General features: G+C 54.0%; 2 protein-coding genes across 7 annotated transcripts; both read right to left on the bottom strand.

The window, feature by feature from the left end:
- On the bottom strand, nt 1-7,583 carry LOC121011548 (inactive serine/threonine-protein kinase TEX14-like). Of its 5 annotated transcripts, XM_040446076.1 has the most exons (16): nt 7,473-7,583; nt 6,608-6,858; nt 4,052-4,166; nt 3,510-3,675; nt 3,276-3,430; nt 3,135-3,195; nt 2,934-3,058; nt 2,710-2,802; nt 1,944-2,279; nt 1,707-1,864; nt 1,437-1,630; nt 1,282-1,354; nt 1,110-1,198; nt 850-1,020; nt 286-335; nt 1-197 (listed from the first exon to the last, which is right to left on the bottom strand). In XM_040446076.1, exons 2-16 carry the CDS (start codon nt 6,738-6,740, stop codon nt 101-103), a joined length of 2,016 nt encoding a protein of 671 aa, XP_040302010.1. In that variant the 5' UTR covers nt 6,741-6,858; nt 7,473-7,583; the 3' UTR covers nt 1-100. The 5 variants fall into 5 exon arrangements, with proteins under 5 accessions (XP_040302010.1, XP_040302011.1, XP_040302012.1 ...); XM_040446077.1 differs by lacking the exons at nt 286-335; nt 7,473-7,583 and having other exon boundaries at nt 6,608-7,466; XM_040446078.1 differs by lacking the exons at nt 850-1,020; nt 1,110-1,198; nt 7,473-7,583 and having other exon boundaries at nt 6,608-7,465.
- Nucleotides 7,584-8,943: 1,360 nt separating this feature from the next.
- PRODH2 (proline dehydrogenase 2) lies at nt 8,944-19,215 on the bottom strand. Of its 2 annotated transcripts, none has more exons than XM_040446064.1 (10): nt 18,990-19,215; nt 18,717-18,913; nt 18,498-18,636; nt 18,329-18,415; nt 14,737-14,817; nt 14,504-14,659; nt 14,261-14,427; nt 10,584-10,694; nt 10,100-10,185; nt 8,944-9,177 (listed from the first exon to the last, which is right to left on the bottom strand). In XM_040446064.1, exons 1-10 carry the CDS (start codon nt 19,164-19,166, stop codon nt 8,993-8,995), a joined length of 1,386 nt encoding a protein of 461 aa, XP_040301998.1. In that variant the 5' UTR covers nt 19,167-19,215; the 3' UTR covers nt 8,944-8,992. The 2 variants fall into 2 exon arrangements, with proteins under 2 accessions (XP_040301998.1, XP_040302000.1); XM_040446066.1 differs by having other exon boundaries at nt 19,088-19,190.
- Between the last annotated feature and the right edge of the window lie 1,613 nt (nt 19,216-20,828).

Raw genomic sequence — 20,828 nt, 5'->3', positions numbered from 1 at the left:
GGCTGCTTTATCACTTTATCATTTCAGCAAGTGCTGAACGGGGAGTCACTCCTGGGAGGCTCTGAGCAGTGATATCTTCAGGGAGGCAGTCATGGGCACCCTAAGAATCTGTGTCAGGAGTGGGGTCGAGGCTGGGCTTGTCTCCGAGTTGGCATCCACCTTGCAGCTCTGCTATGACCTCCTCCAGCAGGTCCATCCTGGGGAGTAGTGGAATAGGGGTGGAGCCAAGGTTACCCCCGGGATGAGGAAGGGGTCCGGGGTCCCCCAGCAGGGCCCATTTCTCACTTCTGCAGGCTGGAGAAGAGATCTCCTTTGATCAGCTCGGGACTGGGCACCTGCAGGGGAAAAAGGCTGGAGCTGCCACCCAGTGGCCATGGAGGGTGCCCGGGAAGGTGGCACGGGGAAGGGGATAGGCTCAGGGTCCTCTGCTTCACCTGCCCTCATGGCCTTCCCTGCCAGCAGCCTCCAGGGTGTGGGAGGCCTCCTTGTGGGTCAGCAGGCAGGGGCTAGGCTCACACGGTAGAGGGGCCCCGCAGGGCAGCCCTGTGTGTGTGACGCCACAGTCCCTGCAGGGCTTGAATCGTGACTGAGCACTTCCTCTCAAACTCCTCCAAAGAGCCCTGGGTCCCCAGAAGGGAGGCTGAGTCCTGATGGCTAGAGCACAGGACAGGGCCCTGGGTGAAACAGAGTTGGTCAGGAGGGCACAGGTGAGTGACAGGAAAGTTGGGGTGACCTGTGAGTCCCTGGTCAAAGGGGAGGCAGCCAGGGCTATTGGGGTTGGTGACACTGGGGTGAGGGGTGAAAGATTAACAAATGAATGGTTGCACAGGGCCCTGCGGGTATCCATACTGTTGAGCTGGGTTCCAGGCAGCGGTGCAGGCTGACCCTGGCTGCGGGGCTGAAGCCTGGGTAGAAGCTGGGGCTGGGGCTCAGGCTGCCTAGAGTCAAGCTGCTGCCTGAGTCCCAGGCTGTGCCCCTCTGGACTCTGCTGTGGCCTGGGGTCTCAGGAGTCTCCGGGACCTGCAAAGAGCCATGGCAGAGAGCTGGCAGGGCCTGCCCAGGTGCCCCACAGCTCCCTTGGTCTTCCATGTCCCTGCTCTGGCTCCTACCTGGCATGGGGAGGGGCCTAGGGGCATCACAGAGGGCACAGGCCTGGGTATAGTCTTGGCTCTGGGAGCCACCTCACAGTACAGTGTCTCTGGGGGGACAGACCAGCTGGTTGGAATGGGGAGAGCAGAGCTGAGCTCACCACCTGCTCCCACCCACTTCCTGCCCTCTCACCTGGTGGGGAACCCTGGGATGAAAGGTACCGTGTGGGCCAATGCTTCCGGGAGCTCACCTCAGGAGTGGAGTCCTGGGGAAGGAGGCTGAGTATAGGACGTGGGTCCTGCCTAAGGCTCCAAGGCTACCACCCACCCTGCCAACCTGCCCTGTACCTGGGCCATGGCCTCCCGCAGCAGGTATCGAGTACTCTGCAGGCTGCCCCAGCGGTCAGCGGGCCCTAGGCCCAGCCCAGCCTGAACCAGGGCCTGGTAGGGGGCTGGTACCAGGGGATCCAGGGCCGGGCTCTCACCTGCCTCCAATTTAGCCTTCACCTCAGGCCCCTTTCTCCCAGCCCAGGGCAGCTCTCCTGTGAGGAAGCATGACTGGGGGACCGAAACAGTACAGGTACCTCCGTGGGGCGGGGTGTAGGATCACTCACTGACCGGTGAAGACCTCCTGGGCCAGGATGCAGAAGCTGTAGAGATCTGAGGTGGCGGCAGGCACGTCACCGCAGATGAGCTCAAGTGGCAGCCATGGGTACAGTTCAGGAGGTGGGGGTAGCCCTGGGCCTGGGCCTCCCCGGGGGTAGCCCTGCTGTGGCCTGCGGAGGCCAAGGGGCCTGGTGAGCCAGTGGCCACCGGACAGGGACACAGGGGCGGGCAGGTGAGGCAGGCACTCACCTGGGCGGCGGCCAGCATCGGTGCAGCGGGCGCCCGTGCTCCAGGCTGCCCACCTTGGCCAGGCCTGGCCGTACCAGCTGCACGGCATGAGAGCTAAGGCCGCCATGAGCACGCCAGCGGGCCTGCAGGAACAGCAGGGCCTCCAGCACCTGCAGCAGCAGGTGGCCGGGCGGCAGGCCTGGCACAGTGCGGGGCCCTCCCTGACTCGGTCCCGGTGGGTGCAGCACCACGTGCAGGGAGCCCAGCCACACGGGTTCGAAGAGGAGGCACAGTCCTGACAGGTCCGCCGAGGGGCTCAGTGCCATCAGCAGCAACATGTTGGGGTGGTGCAGGGTGCTGGGTGGGAGGAGATCAGGCCACTCACAAGGAGGCCCCAACCTGCACGGTGGGGGCTGCCCCTGGGCACAGCTCACCGCGTGCGAGGGGTTGACGATCTGCACCGGCCACCAGACAGAGGAGACACTGAGACCTGGCTCGCAGGGCCGGCACCCACTTCACACCCCACCTGTGGTACCCTCCCTACAACCGGCCTGTAACACACTGCACGCGGAACAGGGAGCCACTTTACGGTCAGGGGGAGGGGTGGTCACTCCGGTAAGAGGGGTCCGTGCCAAGCGCTGGCCTGGAGGTGAAGACTACAACGGTGGCGGCTGTCACGTTCCTGGCCTTCTGTTTGTGAAACACTTGAGTAGGACAGGCAGGCAGGAGACTGGTCTGTGGGACGGGGCTAGCCTGAGGGCAAGGCTGGGGGTGGGGGTGGGGGTACCTGCAGTGTTGAAGGTCGGCCAACAGCACATCAGGCTGAGTTCCCGGTACCTTCAGCTGCCGAGCTGTCACAGGGTGGCCCCTCCACAGGAGGCTAGAGAATGAGGAGGTGGTAAGAGTGCAGGTCTGAGACAAGGCGGCTTTCCTTGTGAGGTTAGGAGAGCTGGACACCTCCCAGAGCTCTGCCGGACAGTTAGGCAGGGGTGTGGGGGGGCTAGCTCTCACTTGGCCATGAGGGTGCGGGAGCTGCTCTCGTAGGTGCGGTCGGGCTCGCCCTGGGCTGGCAGCAGCTCCTTGGGGTCCGCGAGGGGTATGCCCGTCAGCAGCCCCAGTGGCCACAGGCTGCTCAGCTGGGGATGGAGAGTGAGACTATGAGGCAAGAAATGGACAGGGGTGGCCCCTGCTCCCCCAACCTCTCCCGCTTACCTGGCCAAACCCCAAGGCTGGGATTTGGGGGGGTCTTCTGGTCTGCTCCTGCCTCGGTGCCCTGGGGCAAAGGGAGGTACAGGGGTGAGTCCACGGTAGCTGGGAGCGGCGGGCGAGTGGGTTTCACGCGTGGATAGTTACCCGTCCGCACGCAGCAGCCGCGGCAACCACAGGGAGCCACACAGGTGGTGTACAGAGCCGGCCCGCAGCTGGCCCAGGGACGCGCTGGCTGCCAACGCACCGCCATGCACCAGTGCTGCTACGCGGGCTCGGCATAGCTCTAGCAGCTCCAGCACCTGGATGGGGGCGGGGTGCGCTGAAGCAGATCGGGGTGCTGGCTCGACACGCCCCCACCCTACCTGGGCCGCCGCTCACCTCCCGGCTCTGCCTGGCACCACCCTGCTCTGCCCAGTCCCGAGGCGTGCGACCCTGCTGGTCACGTAGACGCAGGTCACCCCCTGCCCGCAACAGGTGCAGCACCACCGGGCGGCGGCCCGAGAAGGCACCTGCGTGCACAGGCGTGCTGCCATCGAGGCAGCGGCTGCAGCAGAACAATGAGGACAGAAATGGATTAGGAAAAGGGTGTAACAGGGACAAGAGGTGGCAGGATGGGATCACTGAGGGATGAAAGGAACGTGGCAGATGGATATCAGAACAGGAGGGGTCACTTGGGGGACACGGTGGGGTCTTTGAGAGGTGAGAGTATCACCGTGAGCATGGGAGATACCAGGAGAAGGGGAATAGTCGCTGGAGGACAAGAAGGGGTTAATTCAGAGAACTAGGGGGAGGTCGCTGGGGATAGGAGGGTGTCCTGAGGGAGAGAGGTGTCTTCAGAAGAAAGCCCTGGCTCCCAGGACCTCTGGGACTGTGACTCAGAGACCCTGGGAGCGTGGGGGCACCGCCCTCCGTCCACTCACTGGTTAGGGTTGGCGCCGAAGGTCAGCAGGAGCTGCACGGCAGAGCTGTGGCCCAGCAGCGCCGAAAGGAAGAGCCCCGTCTGCCCAGCAGAGTTCTCACCATCGACCTGGACAACTGAGGGGCAGCGAGGCTCAGGACTGTCCCTGCCCTCTACTCCAGAGGCAGAGGTCCTGAGGGCTGCTAGGCATCACCTTTGCCAATTTCCAGTCCCCACAGTCCCTCCTTGACTGGGTGACCCTTGACTCCAGGTTCTATCTGTACGTCCTGGAACCCCCACCCTCCAGCCACTGGGGACTCCGCCTCAGAGTTCGCCTCAACACAGTACTCACCACTAGTAAGTGCACAGAGCTGCAACAAGGGGTGATGTCTACCTGCCATGCTGACACCCATCTGCCATCCCAGAAGTGGTAAAATCACACAAAAGTACCCAGGGGCCAGGGGGAGGTGGACTTCTCAGGGACTCCGGCTCACAGGAGTAAGAACTGTCCACGGCAGGCAGCCTCTACCCAGCTTTAATTCAGTGTATGTATACACATCCCATGTGGCCAGCATCCAGGTCTTCAAGAAAAGCAAACTCTTTGGATTTTACCAGGAAATCTCTCAAGTTTATTTTTGAATATTGCTTCTAAGAGCTGAATCCAAGTAACAGTCTCCTCTGAGCCTCCACGCCTATGCCAAGCCCTTCCCCCCCCCATCATCCTGCTCAGATCCCCCTGCTAACCCCTCCTCTCCCCACCCATCATCCTTGCTGTGGCTGCTGCATGCGGACAGGTAACTAACCGCACATGAAGCCCATTCGCCCACTGCTCCCAGCTACCCTGGACTCAACCGTCTTCCTCTAGGCCCTAGCCCCTATCCCTACTGAGGGAAAATGTGCGGTGTCTTTGTCCCTGCACTCCTATGTCCTTGGCAGGTATGACTAAAATCAATCATGCACTTGGTCCAAACCAGCTTGGTCTCTGTCACAAAATCCCTCCAAATGTGGTCCTTTAGGAACATCCGAATACCACATTCACTGCATCCACAGTGGCATCCTAACTGGGTTTCTGCATTTGTCTTGCCCTGCAGAAGGATGTTCTTAAAACACACTTCATTGCATGATATAATCATTACAGTGGTAATCATTTCATTCCATGTATAGGTAATCTTATACACGATGATCCAAAAACAAAAAAAGAGAAAAAGAGGGCAAGGCTCCCTTTATGAAGCTAGTAAGACCTTAATTCCCAAACCAGATGAACTTCCAGAACCAAAAATGAAAGTATATTTCAATTCCATTTATGATCATATATGCAACCCCCCTAAATAAAGTAAAAGGGATTACCTAATAGATTTATTCCCAAAAATCAAGGATGATTCAACATAACACAATCAACGTAGGAAAAGACATTCATGGATTAAAGAACAAAAATCACATTTGACTCAGTAGATACAGAAAAAGCACCTGATAAAATTCAATGCCTACTTATGACTGGGGATTGGGGGAATATCTCAAAAACGAAGAATAGATGGGAACTTCCTCACTTCATAAAAATTATAAACCAAAACCCAAGAGTAAGCACGATACTTAATGCAGAAATACAGGTTAATTCCCTTTAATATCAAGAAGGAAAGGGGGCGCCTGGGTGGCACGGTCGGTTAAGCGTCCAACTTCAGCCAGGTCACGATCTCGCAGTCCGTGAGTTCGAGCCCCGCGTCAGGCTCTGGGCTGATGGCTCAGAGCCTGGAGCCTGTTTCCGATTCTGTGTCTCCCTCTCTCTCTGCCCCTCCCCCGTTCATGCTCTGTCTCTCTCTGTCCCAAAAATAAATAAACGTTGAAAAAAAAAGGAAAGAGCTATCCACCCACAACAAAGTTCAGGGGTTCTGGCCAACACCTCACATGAGAAAAAAAAAGAATTCGAGTTTAAAGGGCTGGGCCAAACTGTCACCATCCTCAGGTAACAAAAAATGTAAAAGAACCAAAAATTACGACGATTACTTAAGCTCAGAAAGTAGTAGCCAGATACACAATCAACTTACAAAAATCAATGAAAAAATGGAAATTGTAAATTAGGCCTTCATTTCCTGCTTACAGCTCCAATGTTTTCCCATCACACACAGAACAAAATCTAACAAAATTCACACACTACTTTTGAGGCCCTTTCCTGTCTGCACCCGCAACCTCTTAGCTTCAGCCCTCTCTCGGAGCCCCCTTGCTCCAAGGCTACTTACACATACCCAGTCTGTTTGGACTTCAAGGCCTTTGCAATGGCTATTCCACCCTTCTGAAGTGCCCTTCCCCAGGTTTTTGCATGACCAACTTTTATAACGTGGGACAAGTATCACCCCATCCAAAAAGCCACCCTTTTCAGTGTATCTACTTCATCTTCACCATTCTCTTAAATTCTCTTCATAGATTCCATTTGAAATGACCCAGAAAGTTAGCTTCACCCCTAAATCCCCATCATGGACAACAGGTGCCCGCTACACAGCCGTTGACTGGCTAGCTAAAGTCACACCTTCTGTACTGCCTCCTGATCTTGCCCCACAGGCAACTGCAGCAGCCAGACCCTCACCTCTGCGCAGGAGCCGCGTGAGGCCCCATCCTGGGCCCCCAGCTACAGCCAGGCGATGCAGTTGTCCCACCTGGGCTTCTGGATCCCTAACAGAGCCCAGCTCCACGGGGAATCGAGAGCGCGGGGAGGGCATCTGTGGGCTCCGGACTCAGTCAGCTCCTGGGTGGGGATCACCTAGGGGGTCTCATGAGGGCAGGGGAAAGTGAAGACAGGACCTCTGGGGGCAATAAAAACAGAGCCGGCTGGGAGTCCTGGAGGGCAGTGTGAGAAAGGCAGGGGAGTCAGGAGGGGTCTGATTTGTTGTTAGGCGTTTGAAGGAGCAAAGGGGTGGGCTCTGGGAGCTACAACCAGCAGGTCTGGGATCTAAGGGAGTCTGAGGGCTGGGCACTCCATCTCAGGGAGGTGTAAGGACCTCCAGGGATAGGATCTGAGCGTAGGAAAGGAATCTAGGGGGTTAGGAAAAGGGTCTGGAGGAAGAGGGGCCTGAGGGTTGGGACCTGAGAAGGGGCAGGGTCTCTAGGCTATGCAAGGGGATCGAAGGGAGGAAGACAGTCTGAGGGCAGGCAGGGTCTGCGGGCTGGGAGAAGGTCTGAGGTCCGGGGATGTGGACTGAGGTGCAGGGAAACCTCTGGGTGCTGGGTTGGGATCTCCGCGCTGGGGGAAGGGACTGAGGAAGAAGGGGATCTGAGGCCTGTGCCTGTGGGCTGGGAGCCAGAGTCTGACAAAGGGTAGGGTCTGCGGGCCACCAAGGATGGGAAGGAGGGAGAGGGCGGCCTGGGGGCGGGTCTGGCCAAGAGCTGAGGGCCCAGTAAGCTCTAGGAAGGTTTGGGGGCCTAGGGCCCAGCCCAGGGGTCTTGGCACCTACCGTTGGGCTCTCACAGCAAGCACTACGTGACTGCCACGTGACCCAGGCACTCTAGCTCTGGCGGGCCGAGCGGGAAGCACACCGGCGCATGCGCTTCAGTGCCCCCTCCCGCCACGTTTGCGCTTGCGCAGTAGCCCCCACCCCTGAGAGGCGCCCCTCCAGCCCCGAAGTGACGCGAGAAAAGAAAAAGCGATGTCCACCCCAGAGCTGTGGGCTGTGCCCTACGTTACCCCCTGATTACGCCTGCCCCAGGACTTGCTGGAGGTGGTGGGCCTTTCCTCATCCCTGTCCTTGGCTGTCTTCTTCCCACGCTTCTCACCATCCCCGTGGGCTGTTTCCTCCCTTTCCTTGCCCCAGCCTCATCTCTTTGCCCCAAACCTGGGGCCCGCAGTGTCCTGGACACCTCCCCCTGGGAATCCCCTGGGACCCTCACATCCACTGGGTCCCACGCTTGCCGTAATATCTCCCCTAAACTGCATTTCTTCCCCAGTCCCCATCTCAGGGTCCCCCCTCTTCAAGCCAGAGCCTTGGGCCTCTCCCTGCAATGTCTCCCTCCCATCCAGTCTGTCTGCCGAGGGCCTATCCACTCAGCCTCCTGAGTGTCCTTTCCATCAGCCAGCCCCCTCCTCAGTTTGTTACAGCCCTGCCGTGCTCCAGCTGCCTGCAGGGATTTCTTACCCCAGCTTCCTTCCGGCTCCCAGCCTGTCGCCCCACTGTGGTACACCCTCTCCATGGCACCAGGGAAATCTTATGAAGCCAGGCCTAACTCTGTCCCTCCCTTACCTGAAACTGTCCCGACTCCCCAGGGCATCCTGACGCCCCTGGGACGGAGTCCAAGCCCTGAAGTCTGGCATCCAAGATGGCATCACCTGGCCTGCCTACCCTTCCATCCCTGTCTCCCCACTCCCCTGTCTGTTCCACACTTTTCTGTCTATGCATATGCCCTTGCTTTTGAATGCTCTGCTCAGCATTCACTTGGTTAGTCTTATGAATTCTCTGGGAAGCCCTCTTGATCCACCAGGCTGTCCTTGTGTGAAGACGGATCTGTCTACCACTACTGACTAAGCTCTGTGAGGCAGGGCCTGCAGAGTTGTCTTCGGCACTGTTGTGTCCTCAGCCTTGTTCACCTCAGAGTGTAGCTCAGAAGGAGCCTCAGTAAATGCTTACCAAGTGAATGAGTGGTTTGCCTCTTCCCTCTGCCCCTCCCGGCCTCTTGATGCAGTACTTCAAAGTCTACTCTTTATCTGGACATCCACTGGAGTTAAGAAAGCACCCACATCAGTTACTTGACTGATCCCAGGCCCATTGCAGGATAGGCTGCCTTGGGGTTAGGGAGAGGCATGGTAAGTCTTTGATCAATGCCCTTGCTGTGCTCCAGTCCAGGGTCAGCTAAAGGTCTCCCTAGCATGGGCCGACTGAGGTTGAGATTAGTCCTTCCCCAAGGAGGCGGCTTCAGTGCAGGACAGCGGCCTGGGCAATAGCTCCCAGGATCTTTATTAACCACAGGACCGCTGGGGGTGCTAATGGGGAACCCTCAGGCCCCGCCCCAGCAGCCTCCTCCGAAGTTCTTGGCTGAGCAGCTTCTGTTCCCTGCGGGCACCATGCAGCACACTCCGGTTCTCCTGGGCCCTCCGGATCAGGTAGGGGATCACCTCCTCCAGGGAACCATAAGGGATGGACTTATACACGGCATAGCCGGCCTGCCCTGTGGAGAGAGTGTTGGCAGGGTATGAACACCTGTTTGGGGTGAGGCCCCATCTGGAACAGAGACTTTCATTTCGGAGAACATGGCAGACTAGGTGAGCTGGATAAAATCTCCCACTTAGAAAACTAGAAATCCTGCAGTAAACATTTAGAAAATCTTCTTAAAGTTATAAAAATACTGCCAAAAGAGTAAGGAGCTTACTAATCCAAAATTAAGAGAAAGTGAGCACCCGGAGGGAAGGGATGCACAGGAAGTCCTTCCACCCTGAAGGCAAAAGTGAGCTGCTATTTGATGACTTTGCAGAGTCGAGGGGGTGCAGAGATCGAGGCCCAGAGCCTGACCAGGGTGAGAGTTGTAATGGGGAACTCCCCCAAATCAAGCTGCACCCTCCGTGTAAGAGCTAACCAGAAGTCAACCCTCCCACCTTCCCCCACTCACAGGGAATGATGGCCTTGACCGTAAGTGGAGCACAGAAGAAAACAGAAACCCATCTCTGAGAGACTGAGGCCTTGGATCAGCCCTCTCACATATTTGTAGCTCAAAGTTGCATCACTGAGATGCCTCAAGAAACCTCAAGCTCTGAATTTAGGGTAAAGTGGTTTTGTACCCCTTAGTGCCTGCAGAAGAAAACATAAATCTTCTGGTCTCAGACCCAGGGGAACAACACAGGAAAGATAACAAAGCACACAGGAAATAAGACACCATGATCAAGCACCAACAAAACCAACAGACAGCAGGCTCAGAGACAGGCAGGCAAGGCCTTCAGATAATGGGAACAACAGATGTATCCGGAAGGGTCTGGATGGGAGGCTGGCCAGGCATGGGTTGGGAATGCGAGAAGGGATGTGGCTGGGAGGGAAAGAAGCCTAGGACTGGGTGGGGCATGGTGGTCGGGTATGGGGAGAAGGGGCCATTCACATACCTAGTGCCAAGGAGACGTGGTCACACATCCCAAGAAGTTGTCCAAAACAGACAGGCCCATCCAAAGGAATGCCCAGCTCCCACATGCTACAAACAAGGCCACATCGTCAAGTCAGACAGTGGCTGGATTCAGAGCTGAAAGCAGCCATTATGCAGTCATATAGCTGTTTCAGTTACTAAAATTTTGAAGTACTTCCAAACCCAGTGATAGAGAACCACTGCTCTCAAGCCCCTGGAAAGCTCTCCAGTGAGTCCCACCTCCTTCCCCGGGACCCTCAGACCTCTCTATGCCCCAGCACATAAGGAGCAATGTCTTGTTTAGTCTGAACAGCCTCCCCAGAACCCCTGTGGACCTACTGGCCCCTCACCGTTCCTCCCCCTATTCCACGTCCACCACCCACCCCTCTGCCCACCCTGGCATGTGAGCAAGGGAGAGGAAGGAAGGGGGCCTTCTTGTGGGTACCTATTTCCATTCTTCTACGTACCGCTTGGTCGCCTGGCGGACAGATTCCTCATTGTGGGAAGCCACCATGAGGTGGCACATGGGGCCACGGTGGGACACATGGGTCAGCATCAGCTCCAGACAGCGGCTGTAGCTGAAGGGAGATGATCTCTTCAGATTATGGCACCCGCTGATTAAGGGTCAGTCCCCAGGGACTAAGGGCTCCTGTCCTTGGGAGGTGGGGTGCCTAAGGGCAAGTACTCTGGAGTCAGAAAGTCCCTCCATTCCGCCTGCACCAGGCGCAAGGGTTAGCCCTTCTCTGAGCCTTTTTCCTCTCCTGTAACAATTCAAGTTCACCTAACAGCGCTGCTGAGGATGGAGTGAGATGAGGGTGTCAAAGCCCCTGGCACAATCGCAGTCTCACAGCAAAGGGCCACATCACGTGCACAAGATGAAATTTACCTAAGGTCATTCACTGCAGCATTATCTACAGAACACGAGTAGCAATAACCCAACTGTCTGTAAGTGGAGACTGGCGGAAACGAATGGTGGCCCACAATGGAGAGTGGAGGGCTGGGCAGCCGTGAGAAGGGATGAGGACCCTCTTGGGCACTGATATGGAAAGGTGAGATGACTGGCAAATGCTTTCCCAGCTTGCTGCAGGCCAAGCGCTACCCTAAGGACTTCATGTACTAGGCTAGTTGAGTTGGACAGACTGCCAGATCTGTCCTCTGACCTCCTCTGCCCCCTACCCGGGAAACTGACGTTTATGGCCTGTATCACCCATGGTGTCATGGGCAGGAGATCAAAAGGTGGGAGGAGAGAGAGCTTGGGGTAGTTCACCCCTCAGCCCCCTCCCTGGCTCACCCTGTCTGCTCTGTGGGTGGTCACATCTCTAGGGTGGCCCCTCTTCCTCAGCTACGGCACAAGGGCCCTAAGAGCCTCATGCTGTTGTAGGTTCCAGGCTTCCTCAGTATTCCTATTCTCTATAAAGAGAGTGCATTTTACTACGTTTCTTTGTAGTTAAAGCCCTTTGCTTGGAATTCCGTTTCCTCTGGGGTCCTGTCTGACACACATACATTCACTCTTCTGACTCTCAGGTCAGCTCCATGAGGTAGACGTTCTGGTTATTTCCATTTTACAGAGGGGAAGACTGAAGCTTGCCCCCAGGCCACACAGCTAGAAGTGGCTGGGCTGGGATTTCAACCCAGGCTGTCTGATGCTTCAGGGCCTGGATTTATTATCACTAGACTGTTCTTCCTTTAAAATAAGCAGTTGAGGGGCGCCTGGGTGGCGCAGCCGGTTAAGCGTCCGACTTCAGCCAGGTCACGATCTCGCGGTCCGTGAGTTCGAGCCCCGCGTCGGGCTCTGGGCTGATGGCTCGGAGCCTGGAGCCTGTTTCCGATTCTGTGTCTCCCACTCTCTCTGCCCCTCCCCCGTTCATGCTCTGTCTCTCTCTGTCCCCAAAATAAATAAAAAACGTTGAAAAAAAATTTTAAATAAGCAGTTGAGTGGAAAAACAGGGAGCGGTGTGCAGGCATGATACCTTTCGTGCACTGACACACAAAACCTTTGTGTTTGCCTATTTATGCATAAAGGACCTTAGGAAATGTGTAACAAACTAACAAAAATGGTTACCCGTGGAGGGCGAGGAGCCTCCAAAATGAGATGGGGATTTGGGTGGAAGTGAGGTATGCCTGTATTCATTTTTGAATCATTGTGATTTTTAATCACACAAAGTTATTATGTATTCAGAACGTATAATGTGTGAATGTAAAAAGGTGCAGCAGCTTTGGAAAACCATCTGGCAGTTCCTCACAAAGTTAAACAGGGAGTTACTGTATAACCCAGTGATTCCACTCCTAGAGGATTGAGCTTTCAAGCGAATTGGAAGTGTATATTTGCACAAAAATGTGCTCAGGAATGTTCATAGCAGCACTAGTCACAGTGGCCCAAAGTGGAAGCGATCCAAATGTCTGTCAGCTGATGAGTGGCCAAACAAAATGTGGTACGTCCATACAGTGGAATATTATTTGGACGTATGAGGGAATGAAGTACTGATTCATCCAACAACATGGTTCCAACAACCCTGAAAACATTATGCTAAGTGAAAGGGGCCAGGCACGAAAGGCCATACATTCTACGACTCCGTTGATAGGGAATGTCCAGAATATGCAAATCCACAGAGACAGAAAGATTAGAGGAATGGGGAGTGACTGCTGCTAATGGATGCAGGGTTTCTTTGGGGGGGGGGGGGTGATGAAATGTTCTGGAATTAGTGGCGATGGTTGCACAACCTTGTGAATATACTAAAATCCACTGAATTGTATACTTTAAAGCGGTGGATTTTATGGTATATGAATTATATCTTAGTAAAAAGAAATAATAATGGCGCCAGTGATTAAGCCTGTGGGGCACAACCGTATGTAGGAGCCCTCATGGGCCTTGGAGGCAAGCCTCAGTTCCAGCCATGGCTTGACCACTTGCCTTGTAAACTTGGGTCAGTCCCTGCATCTCTAGAAACCTCTCCTGGATCCAATGTGAAATGGAGGTAGACTTTGTAAGCTTTACACAGACAGGGCCTGGGGACCACCTTGGTTGATACTGGGACCAGGGTCCAGCACAGGTCCTGATCTAAATTAGGTGATCAGAAAGCATGTGGTAAAGGAACAATTTCCTCCTTCCTAGGGTCCTGGGATGGGGGCCCAAGGAGCTCACCCATATTTTGCTCCCAGCACACTATGATTGGAGGTGAGTAAGAATGCAGGTTGTAGGGCCAGCCTGCTGGGTTCAAAACATGGCCCTGCCACTTACGAGCTATGTGACCTTGGGTAAGTGATTCCATCTCTCCGTGCCTGGGTTCCTGCCTCTGAAGTGGGGGGTAATAATAATAGTACCTACTTCTTGGGGTTGTTTATTTATGTTTTGAACAGACCTGTACAGAAGCTACCATGTAGAAGGCATGATTCTAAGCACTGGGTGTTCAGCAATGAACAAAACAGAAACCCCTGCCCTCCCAAGCCCGCACTCTAGAGAGGGGGGAGACAGACAATGTGCAATTGAATACGAAAGTGTATAGAACCTCAGATGCCAGTAAGTAAGGGCTAAAGAGAAAAATAAATTCAGGAAGAGAGTAGGTGTGGGCGTTCTAGTTTTTGATAGGGAGGTCAGGGAAGGTCCCCTGAGAAGGTACCAATAAGTAAAGATGTAAGGAGGTGAGGGATTGAGCCATGCAGCTGTGTGGAGGGAGAACATTCTAGGCAGTGGGAACAGGAAGTGCAAAGGCCCTGTGGATCATCGAGGAGGCCAGTGTGGCTGGAGTGCAGTGAGTGAGGAGCAGAGTGGGAGGAAGAGAAGTCAGAGAGGTGACAAGCTCAGATCATGAGGGAGCTGTGGGCTGCTTTAAGGATTTGGGGTTTATTGAGGTGCAGTGGGAGCCATGGAAGGGTTTTGAACTGAAGAGGGACAGGATTTGACTTCAATATTAATAGACTCCCTCTGGCTGCCGGTAGGGAACAGACTGGGGAGGGGGAGGGACAAAGGAGGATGCAGGGAGCCCGAAGAGGAGGCTGCTGTTCAGGGTGGGAAGGGACGATGTCCTAAACCGGGGAGAGGAAGTAATACATGGACATACACAGGAAGCTCAGCATCATGTAGTGCGTTCTGATGAGAGGTTAGAGGTTATCATTTATCTCAGAGGCCTATCTGGCCCAGTCCTACCTCCGATTGGTAGCCTCATAGTCAGGCTGAGTGGGGTCTTCTGTCCCTTGGTGCCGAGCCATCGCTCTCTCCTTGTCCAGATATGCCCCTCGTACCAACTTCACTCCGAAGGCCAGGCCAGCCCTGTCAGCGGCCTCGGCGGCAAGCCTCAGCCGCTCATGTGTGTCCTGGCGGAGGACCCCGGCAGCTTCGGGTCAGGACATCGGGACCCCCACCCTCCGTCCCCCAGAGCGTGCAACACACCTGCAGATAGGCCTGGTAAGTGTTCCACACCCAGGGCCCGCCTTCGCCGGGGCTGTTCCAGCGCATGGCCAGGGCATCCACCAGCAGAGAGAGCGCAGGGTTCAGGAAGGTGTACTCAGCGTCCACCAGGAGCCTCACATGCTGGGCCCGGGCGTGCTGAGGGTGAGAGAGGCCGTGGTCAGGCGTCAGGGTGCCCAGGAGGTGTCGTGGGGCCAGGCCACAGAAGATGTTACCTGTACTACCCGGTGCAAGCGGCCCAGAGAGGCCTGGAGATGCCGGTTTTGCTCGGCGTTGAGGCAGGAGACCTGAAGGTCCTGGGGGAGCAGGAGGGGAGGCGAGAATGGCTCGGGTTACTGGATCCTTCCAGGGCCTACGTCTCCTCTCCCCCACCACCGAGAAGGGAAAACTGTTTAGAAATCGTTAGAAATATGAAAAGTAGCTGTATCACACGGATACTATTTATTGAGGGAAATAAAGTGGTCAAGAACCCAGGATCTGGGTTTGAATCCTGGTTCCACCACTTACTGTATGGCCTTGGATGAGTGGCGTAACCTCTCTGGGCCTCATTTGTTGTCTATTTTTTCAATGATTAGACGATAATGGCACCTACCTCATGGAGTTGCTGTGTGGAGTGTGCCTTGACACAAGAATGGGAGGGGCCCAGCGCATGATAAGCACTCAATATACGTTGTCATTATAATAATAAGTGATTTCCGGGGTGTCTGCATGGCTCAGTCGGTTAAGTGTCCGACTCTTGATTTTGGCTCAGGTCATGATCTCAGAGTTGTGAGATCGAGCCCCTTGTCAGGTTGTAGGCTGAGCACAGAGCCTGCTTAAGATTCTCTCCCCCTCTCTGCCCCTCCACCGCTAGCACTGTCTCTCTAAAAAAAAAAAAAAAAAATATGGGGCGCCTGGGTGGGTCAGTCAGTTAAGCATCCGACTTCAGCTCGGGTCATGATCTCGTCATTCATGGGTTCGAGCCCCGCATTGGGCTCTGTGCTGTCAGCTCGGAGCCTGGAGCCTGCTTTGGATTCTGTGTCTCCGTCTCTCTCTGCCCCTCCCCTGCTCTCACTCTGTGTGTCTCTCTCTCAAAAATAAATTAAAACATTAAAATTTTTTAATAAAAAAATAAACACTAAAATTTTTTAAACAATTTGTAATAAATGACTTCATATACTAGCTTATTGATATAATCTTCACAACGATCCCAGTAGATGGTTATTCCAAGCTCCATTTTCCAGGGAGAAGACTGAAGGTTGGTGAGTGAGGTAACTAGGAATTAACACATAGAAAGTGCATAGAACAGTAGCTAGGTCACAGTAAGTGCCATTAAGTGTTGCCTTGTATTAGGTCTCTTAGGACCTCAGTATCCTCATCTAAGGCCAGAGCCTCACTGCAGCCCACAAGGCTCCACCCATCCGGCCCCTCTGCTTTCCTCTCCTCAGCTCTCCGAGCTCACTGCCCTCCAGGCACACTCGCCTCCCTGCTATTCTTGCAACACGCCTGGCACCTTCCTGCCTCAGGGCCTTTGCTCTGGCTGTTCCTACTGTGGGAAACACTCTTCCCCTAGATGTCCACTTACCTCGCTCCCACCTCTCCTCCAGGTCTTTGTTTCAATGTCACCTTCTCAGAGAGGTTTTCCCTGGTTCAAGTTTGCAGCTCCCGATGTGGGGCTTTCCTTTCTCCTTCCTCAGCCTTACTATTCCCTATGATGCCTACTGACACGTGTTCCGTATCAGCTTTGGTTTTAGTTATTGAGTGTCTCTTGCCTCTCCCTGACCAGCAAGGACAGGGAGTTTGTCTTGGTCATCGTCCCCTCCACCCTCCACCCCTGGAGGAGCACAGCACCTGGCACGTGGTAGGTGGTCAATATACATTCAGGGAATTAACACATCTGCAATGTGGAAATAATATTTGTCCCTAACTTACGATCTTGTTATGGAGATTCCAAGGGTCAATGTGAGCCGCGGGTGACGCAAGGAGTCCAGGTGAGTTCAAAGAAATTGGGAAATTAAAGAAGGAGGAACAGGTGGGACTTAGTTCTATTATATCCAACAGAATCCACATGGAGATGTAGGCCTAAGTCCGCTAATGGAACTCCCCCAGAATTGGGCTGTGAGAACATGGCAAACCTCCCCCGGATCTTAGTGGAGAAAACTCTCCAGAAGGAGGGAAGAGATGGGGCACCTGCCCGGTCATCTTTTCCTCAATCGGAGAATTGAGGGCAGAGTCTTGGGGGAGTTCTGGGGTAAACTGGCAAAACTCGCCGTATGCGATGGCCATCCTCATCGAGGTCCTGCGCGGTGCCTGGTGCTACTTCACATACCTCACCAAGAATTTAACTCCCGTAATCTTCACCTCCCTGAAGTAGGGACTGTTATCATTCCCCATTTTACAGAGAGGGAAACTGAAGCACAGAGAGGCGAGACCACTTGTCCAAAGCCACACGGCTTCCTCAAACCCTGAGTTCTTTTTTTTTTTTAAGTTTATTTATTTATTTTGAGAGAGAAAGAGAGAGAGAGAGCAAGTTGGGGAGAGGCAGAGAGAAAGGGAGAGAGAGAATCCAAAGCAGGCTCCATGCTAACAGCACAGAGCCTGACTTGGGGCTCAATCTCACGAACTATGAAATAATGACCTGAGCTGAAATCAAGAGTTGGATGCTTAACTTGACAGGGCCACTCAGGCACCTTCAAACCCTGAGTTCTTAACCATCACTCTATATACCCACTCACAGGCAGGGTAAACATTTCCTTCAAACATATATGAGCCACTTAGGAGAGTGTGTGGTGCATTGTGAGTGATCAGTAAGTTCTTCGCTATTAATTTATTGCTTAAAAATCACTTGCTCCATTTATCCATCTATTTAACATCTACTTATCATATCTCATCTAGGTGCCAGGGGCTGAGGATATGACAGTGAACAGGACAAGTTGTGAATTGTACTGTGGAGACCAGGGAGGGTAGGGACTCAAATCTGAGACATGGGATGGTAGGGGGATGTCTCTGAGATGGGGACAGGAAGGGCAGCAGCCTTGGCGAGACACTCAAGCCAGGGTAGGACCTGCTAGGTGTGAGGGGTCTGGAGGATATCCAGGAGCTCAGGGAAAAAGCTAGGGCTGGAGATAAACGTGGACCTCTTTAGTACAGACTGGGGAAACTGAGGCTATACGGTGGGTAAGAAGGCCCCATTGAAGGGATTAAGGAGTAAGGAGGAGGGAGCCAGCATCTAGCCTTGGGGAACCTCCATATTTAAGAGACAGGCAGGGAAGAGCCCAAAAGGATGGAGAATGAGCCAGCAGAGATGAAAAAGGAAAACCAGGTGTGATGCTCTTAGGGATGCCAAGGAAAGCAAGTGACCCAGGGAGGAGGAGGGCCCCTCTGTTCATCAAGAAGCCAGATGCCAATGGCAGGGAGGGTAAAAATAGTGTATGCAAATAAAAAGAAAGGAATGAATGAATCAACCAAAACCCCACTGGCCTAATCACAACTCCCAGCCATTCAGCACATAGCATAGCTGAATTGATTGACCAAATACTGATTACTTTCTTCTAGTTGGTAAAGAGCCACCATCTCATTCCCTCCTCTGAGAACTCCCAGCCCCCAGGCCCCTCCCCAAGACCCCCAGATGACCCATATTCCATCTCTTCCAACCAGACCCCAGGGCTATAGCATACTTATTCTGATTATTCTAAGCCTGGGGAGTAGCAGTAGCTACATAGTTTGAATATCCCGCTTACAGGTGGTTGCTACATCCAAGTGCAGAGAACTCCGCTCCCCCCACATTCCCCACCAACCATCCATTCTCCCCCAGCCTGAGGTCTTTACCTGCCCAGAGTCCATGGCTTCTGCCAGCCTCTCAGGACTCAGCTCCAAGGAAGCCCCTGGTCTTCTGATCCACGTGGTTAGCTCCTTCTGGAATAGGGTAGTGGGTGGAGTGGTGAGGAGGACCTGGTAGGCAGCCATACCCCCCTCCCCCATCTGGTCTGTCCCTTACACAGAGCCGAGTGCTGGTCAGCGCCGTCACCTTCAGCTGCATAAGGATGTTCCCAGTCGGGCCAGGGGTCTCCAGGAGGCCTCGTGACAGGTCCACACACCGAAGCATAGCACTGAGGTTCCCCTCATACCAGGCCTCGCTGCCCAGCCAGCAGGCATTAGCCTCTGGAGCCCGCCACCCCCCTTCCTGCCAACCTCCCAGGGCCTGGCCCCTACTCACCCAGTCTTGACAGCTGAGTCGGGCTCCTCCTCAGTGGGCACGGCCAGCAGGGGCCGGAGGCCCAGGGCCTGGAGCTGCTGGACGCAGCCCCTCACCTCCTCTGCTGTCTCACCAGCTACAAACTGCCCGTAGACAGATGCTCGGAGAAGTGCGCCCGAGAGCCGGGAGCCCAGGAGCCGCTGAGACCAGGCCTGGAGCTGGAGTGACACAGAGCAAGGGCTCAGAATCCAGCCCTGGGGACCCCCCAGGCCCATCCCCAGGGTCACTGCTCACCGCCAGGCCATGTGTGACCAAAGGGGGCCAGGCACACAGCCGTAACACCAGCAAAGCCCGTGTCAGCTCTCCTGTGCCCTTGAGGTGAAAAGCCCCACCATCAAAGTTTAGGGCCTGCCAGCCTCCAGTGGAGGGCCCAGCCTGGGAACAGAGCGCACGACAGGTCCGGAGCATCATGAATCCTCAGCTGCTCCAACAGCAAGTAAAGAGGTCTACCAAGTGCCCCTTGCCCGGCCAGGGACAGTGACTGATTAACCAGGCAGTAGCCAGGGAAAGGCAAATCTTTTAGGATCATAGGCTCCTTGGGGGGCAGTTAATTATTAACTGAGGGGGACAGAGTTCAAAATAACGGGACAAGAGAGGAAAGCCCCAATAATAACCCCCAACCACCCTCAGCACAGCAGCTCACAATTCCTAGGTGCTCTCCACGCTAAGTGAAAGTGCGACTCCGGAGCCAGGACCCCTGGGTTCAAGGCAGTCTGGTGTTGGGATCTTGGGAAAGTTACTTAACCTCTCTTGTTGCAAGTGCTTCATCTTCAAATGGGAAAGATTGTAGCGTTACTTACTGAATAAATTTACAAATGCTCATAACCTGTAACCCAGCTGTACCATGCTGAGCATATAGCGTAGAGAACGTTGAGAAAGAGAACCTCGAGAACATCGCCATCGGGAAACATGAAGAGGAAGGAACGTTTACAACTGCACTGTTGGTAACAGCCGCAAACCATCCAGATTTCTGTCAGCTGGAGAATGGATAACTACATTGTGGCCTGCTCACACAATGGACTACTATACGGCAATGACAAAAGAACAGGCTGATGATGCGTATAACCACATGGTTAAATTTCACACACGGAGAGGGGCGCCTGGGTGGCTTAGTCGGTTGAGCGTCCAGTTCTTGGTTTTGGCTCAGGTCATGATCTCACAATTCATGGGCTTGAGCCCCATGTCGGGCTCCACGCTGACAGTGTAAAGCCTGCTTGGGATTCTCTCCCTCTCTCTCTCTCTCTCTCTGCCCATCCCCCCCCCAAATAAATAAACTTAAAAAATATATATTAAAAAAATATCTCACACCCATAGCAGTGAGTGAAAGAAGCCAGACACCAAACAGGATATGCTGCATTCTTCTGTTCAATGCACCTGAAAGCAAGGAAAAGGAAGTGACAGCAGTGTTAGGAATATGTACATGCGTGGTCAAACTGTAAAGAAAACACAGTAAATGAAATGATTATCCCAAAAGTCAGAAAAGAGGCGCTGTAACTGGGCAGGGGCACACGGGGGCTGTCCTTTCTTAACCTGATGATTCAGTTGTTCACGTTATTAAGTATTTTTTAATGCCCTACATTTGCATTTTATACCCCTGAATAGACAATACGTTTCACAACAAGATAAAAATGAAACACTAATCCGAGTATCAGTCTCATGGGGCTGTTGTGAGGATCCAGTGAGTTCATGTGCACACACAGCCTGGGACACAACATGTGCTCAGTAAGTACCGGCTGTGATCTTTAGGTACTGTGTGTGCAAAATTCCATTGGTGCCTGTGCTCCTGGTGAGGTATATAGTTAATCACTGCTGTGTTTGGGGATCTCTAAAACCACCTCAGGTTCAGTTATTGGCTAGAAGGATCCGCAGAACTCAGAAGAGATGTTTTACTCACCGTTATGGTTTATCACAGTGAAAGGAGATAGATTTAAAAATAGCAAAGGCAAGGAGCCCCTGGGTGGCTCAGTTGGTTGAGCGTCTGACTCTTGATTTCAGTTCAGGTCATGATCTCACGGTGGTGGGATTGGGCCCTGTATCGGGCTCCTCGCTGAGCATGGAGCCTTCTTGAGATTT

This window comes from Herpailurus yagouaroundi, unplaced genomic scaffold, assembly GCF_014898765.1.
Source record: "Herpailurus yagouaroundi ecotype Mexico unplaced genomic scaffold, PumYag 194, whole genome shotgun sequence".
Taxonomy (NCBI): domain Eukaryota; kingdom Metazoa; phylum Chordata; class Mammalia; order Carnivora; family Felidae; genus Herpailurus; species Herpailurus yagouaroundi.
Note: the sequence above shows the minus strand (reverse complement) of the source record. Positions and strands in the feature narration are given on the sequence as shown.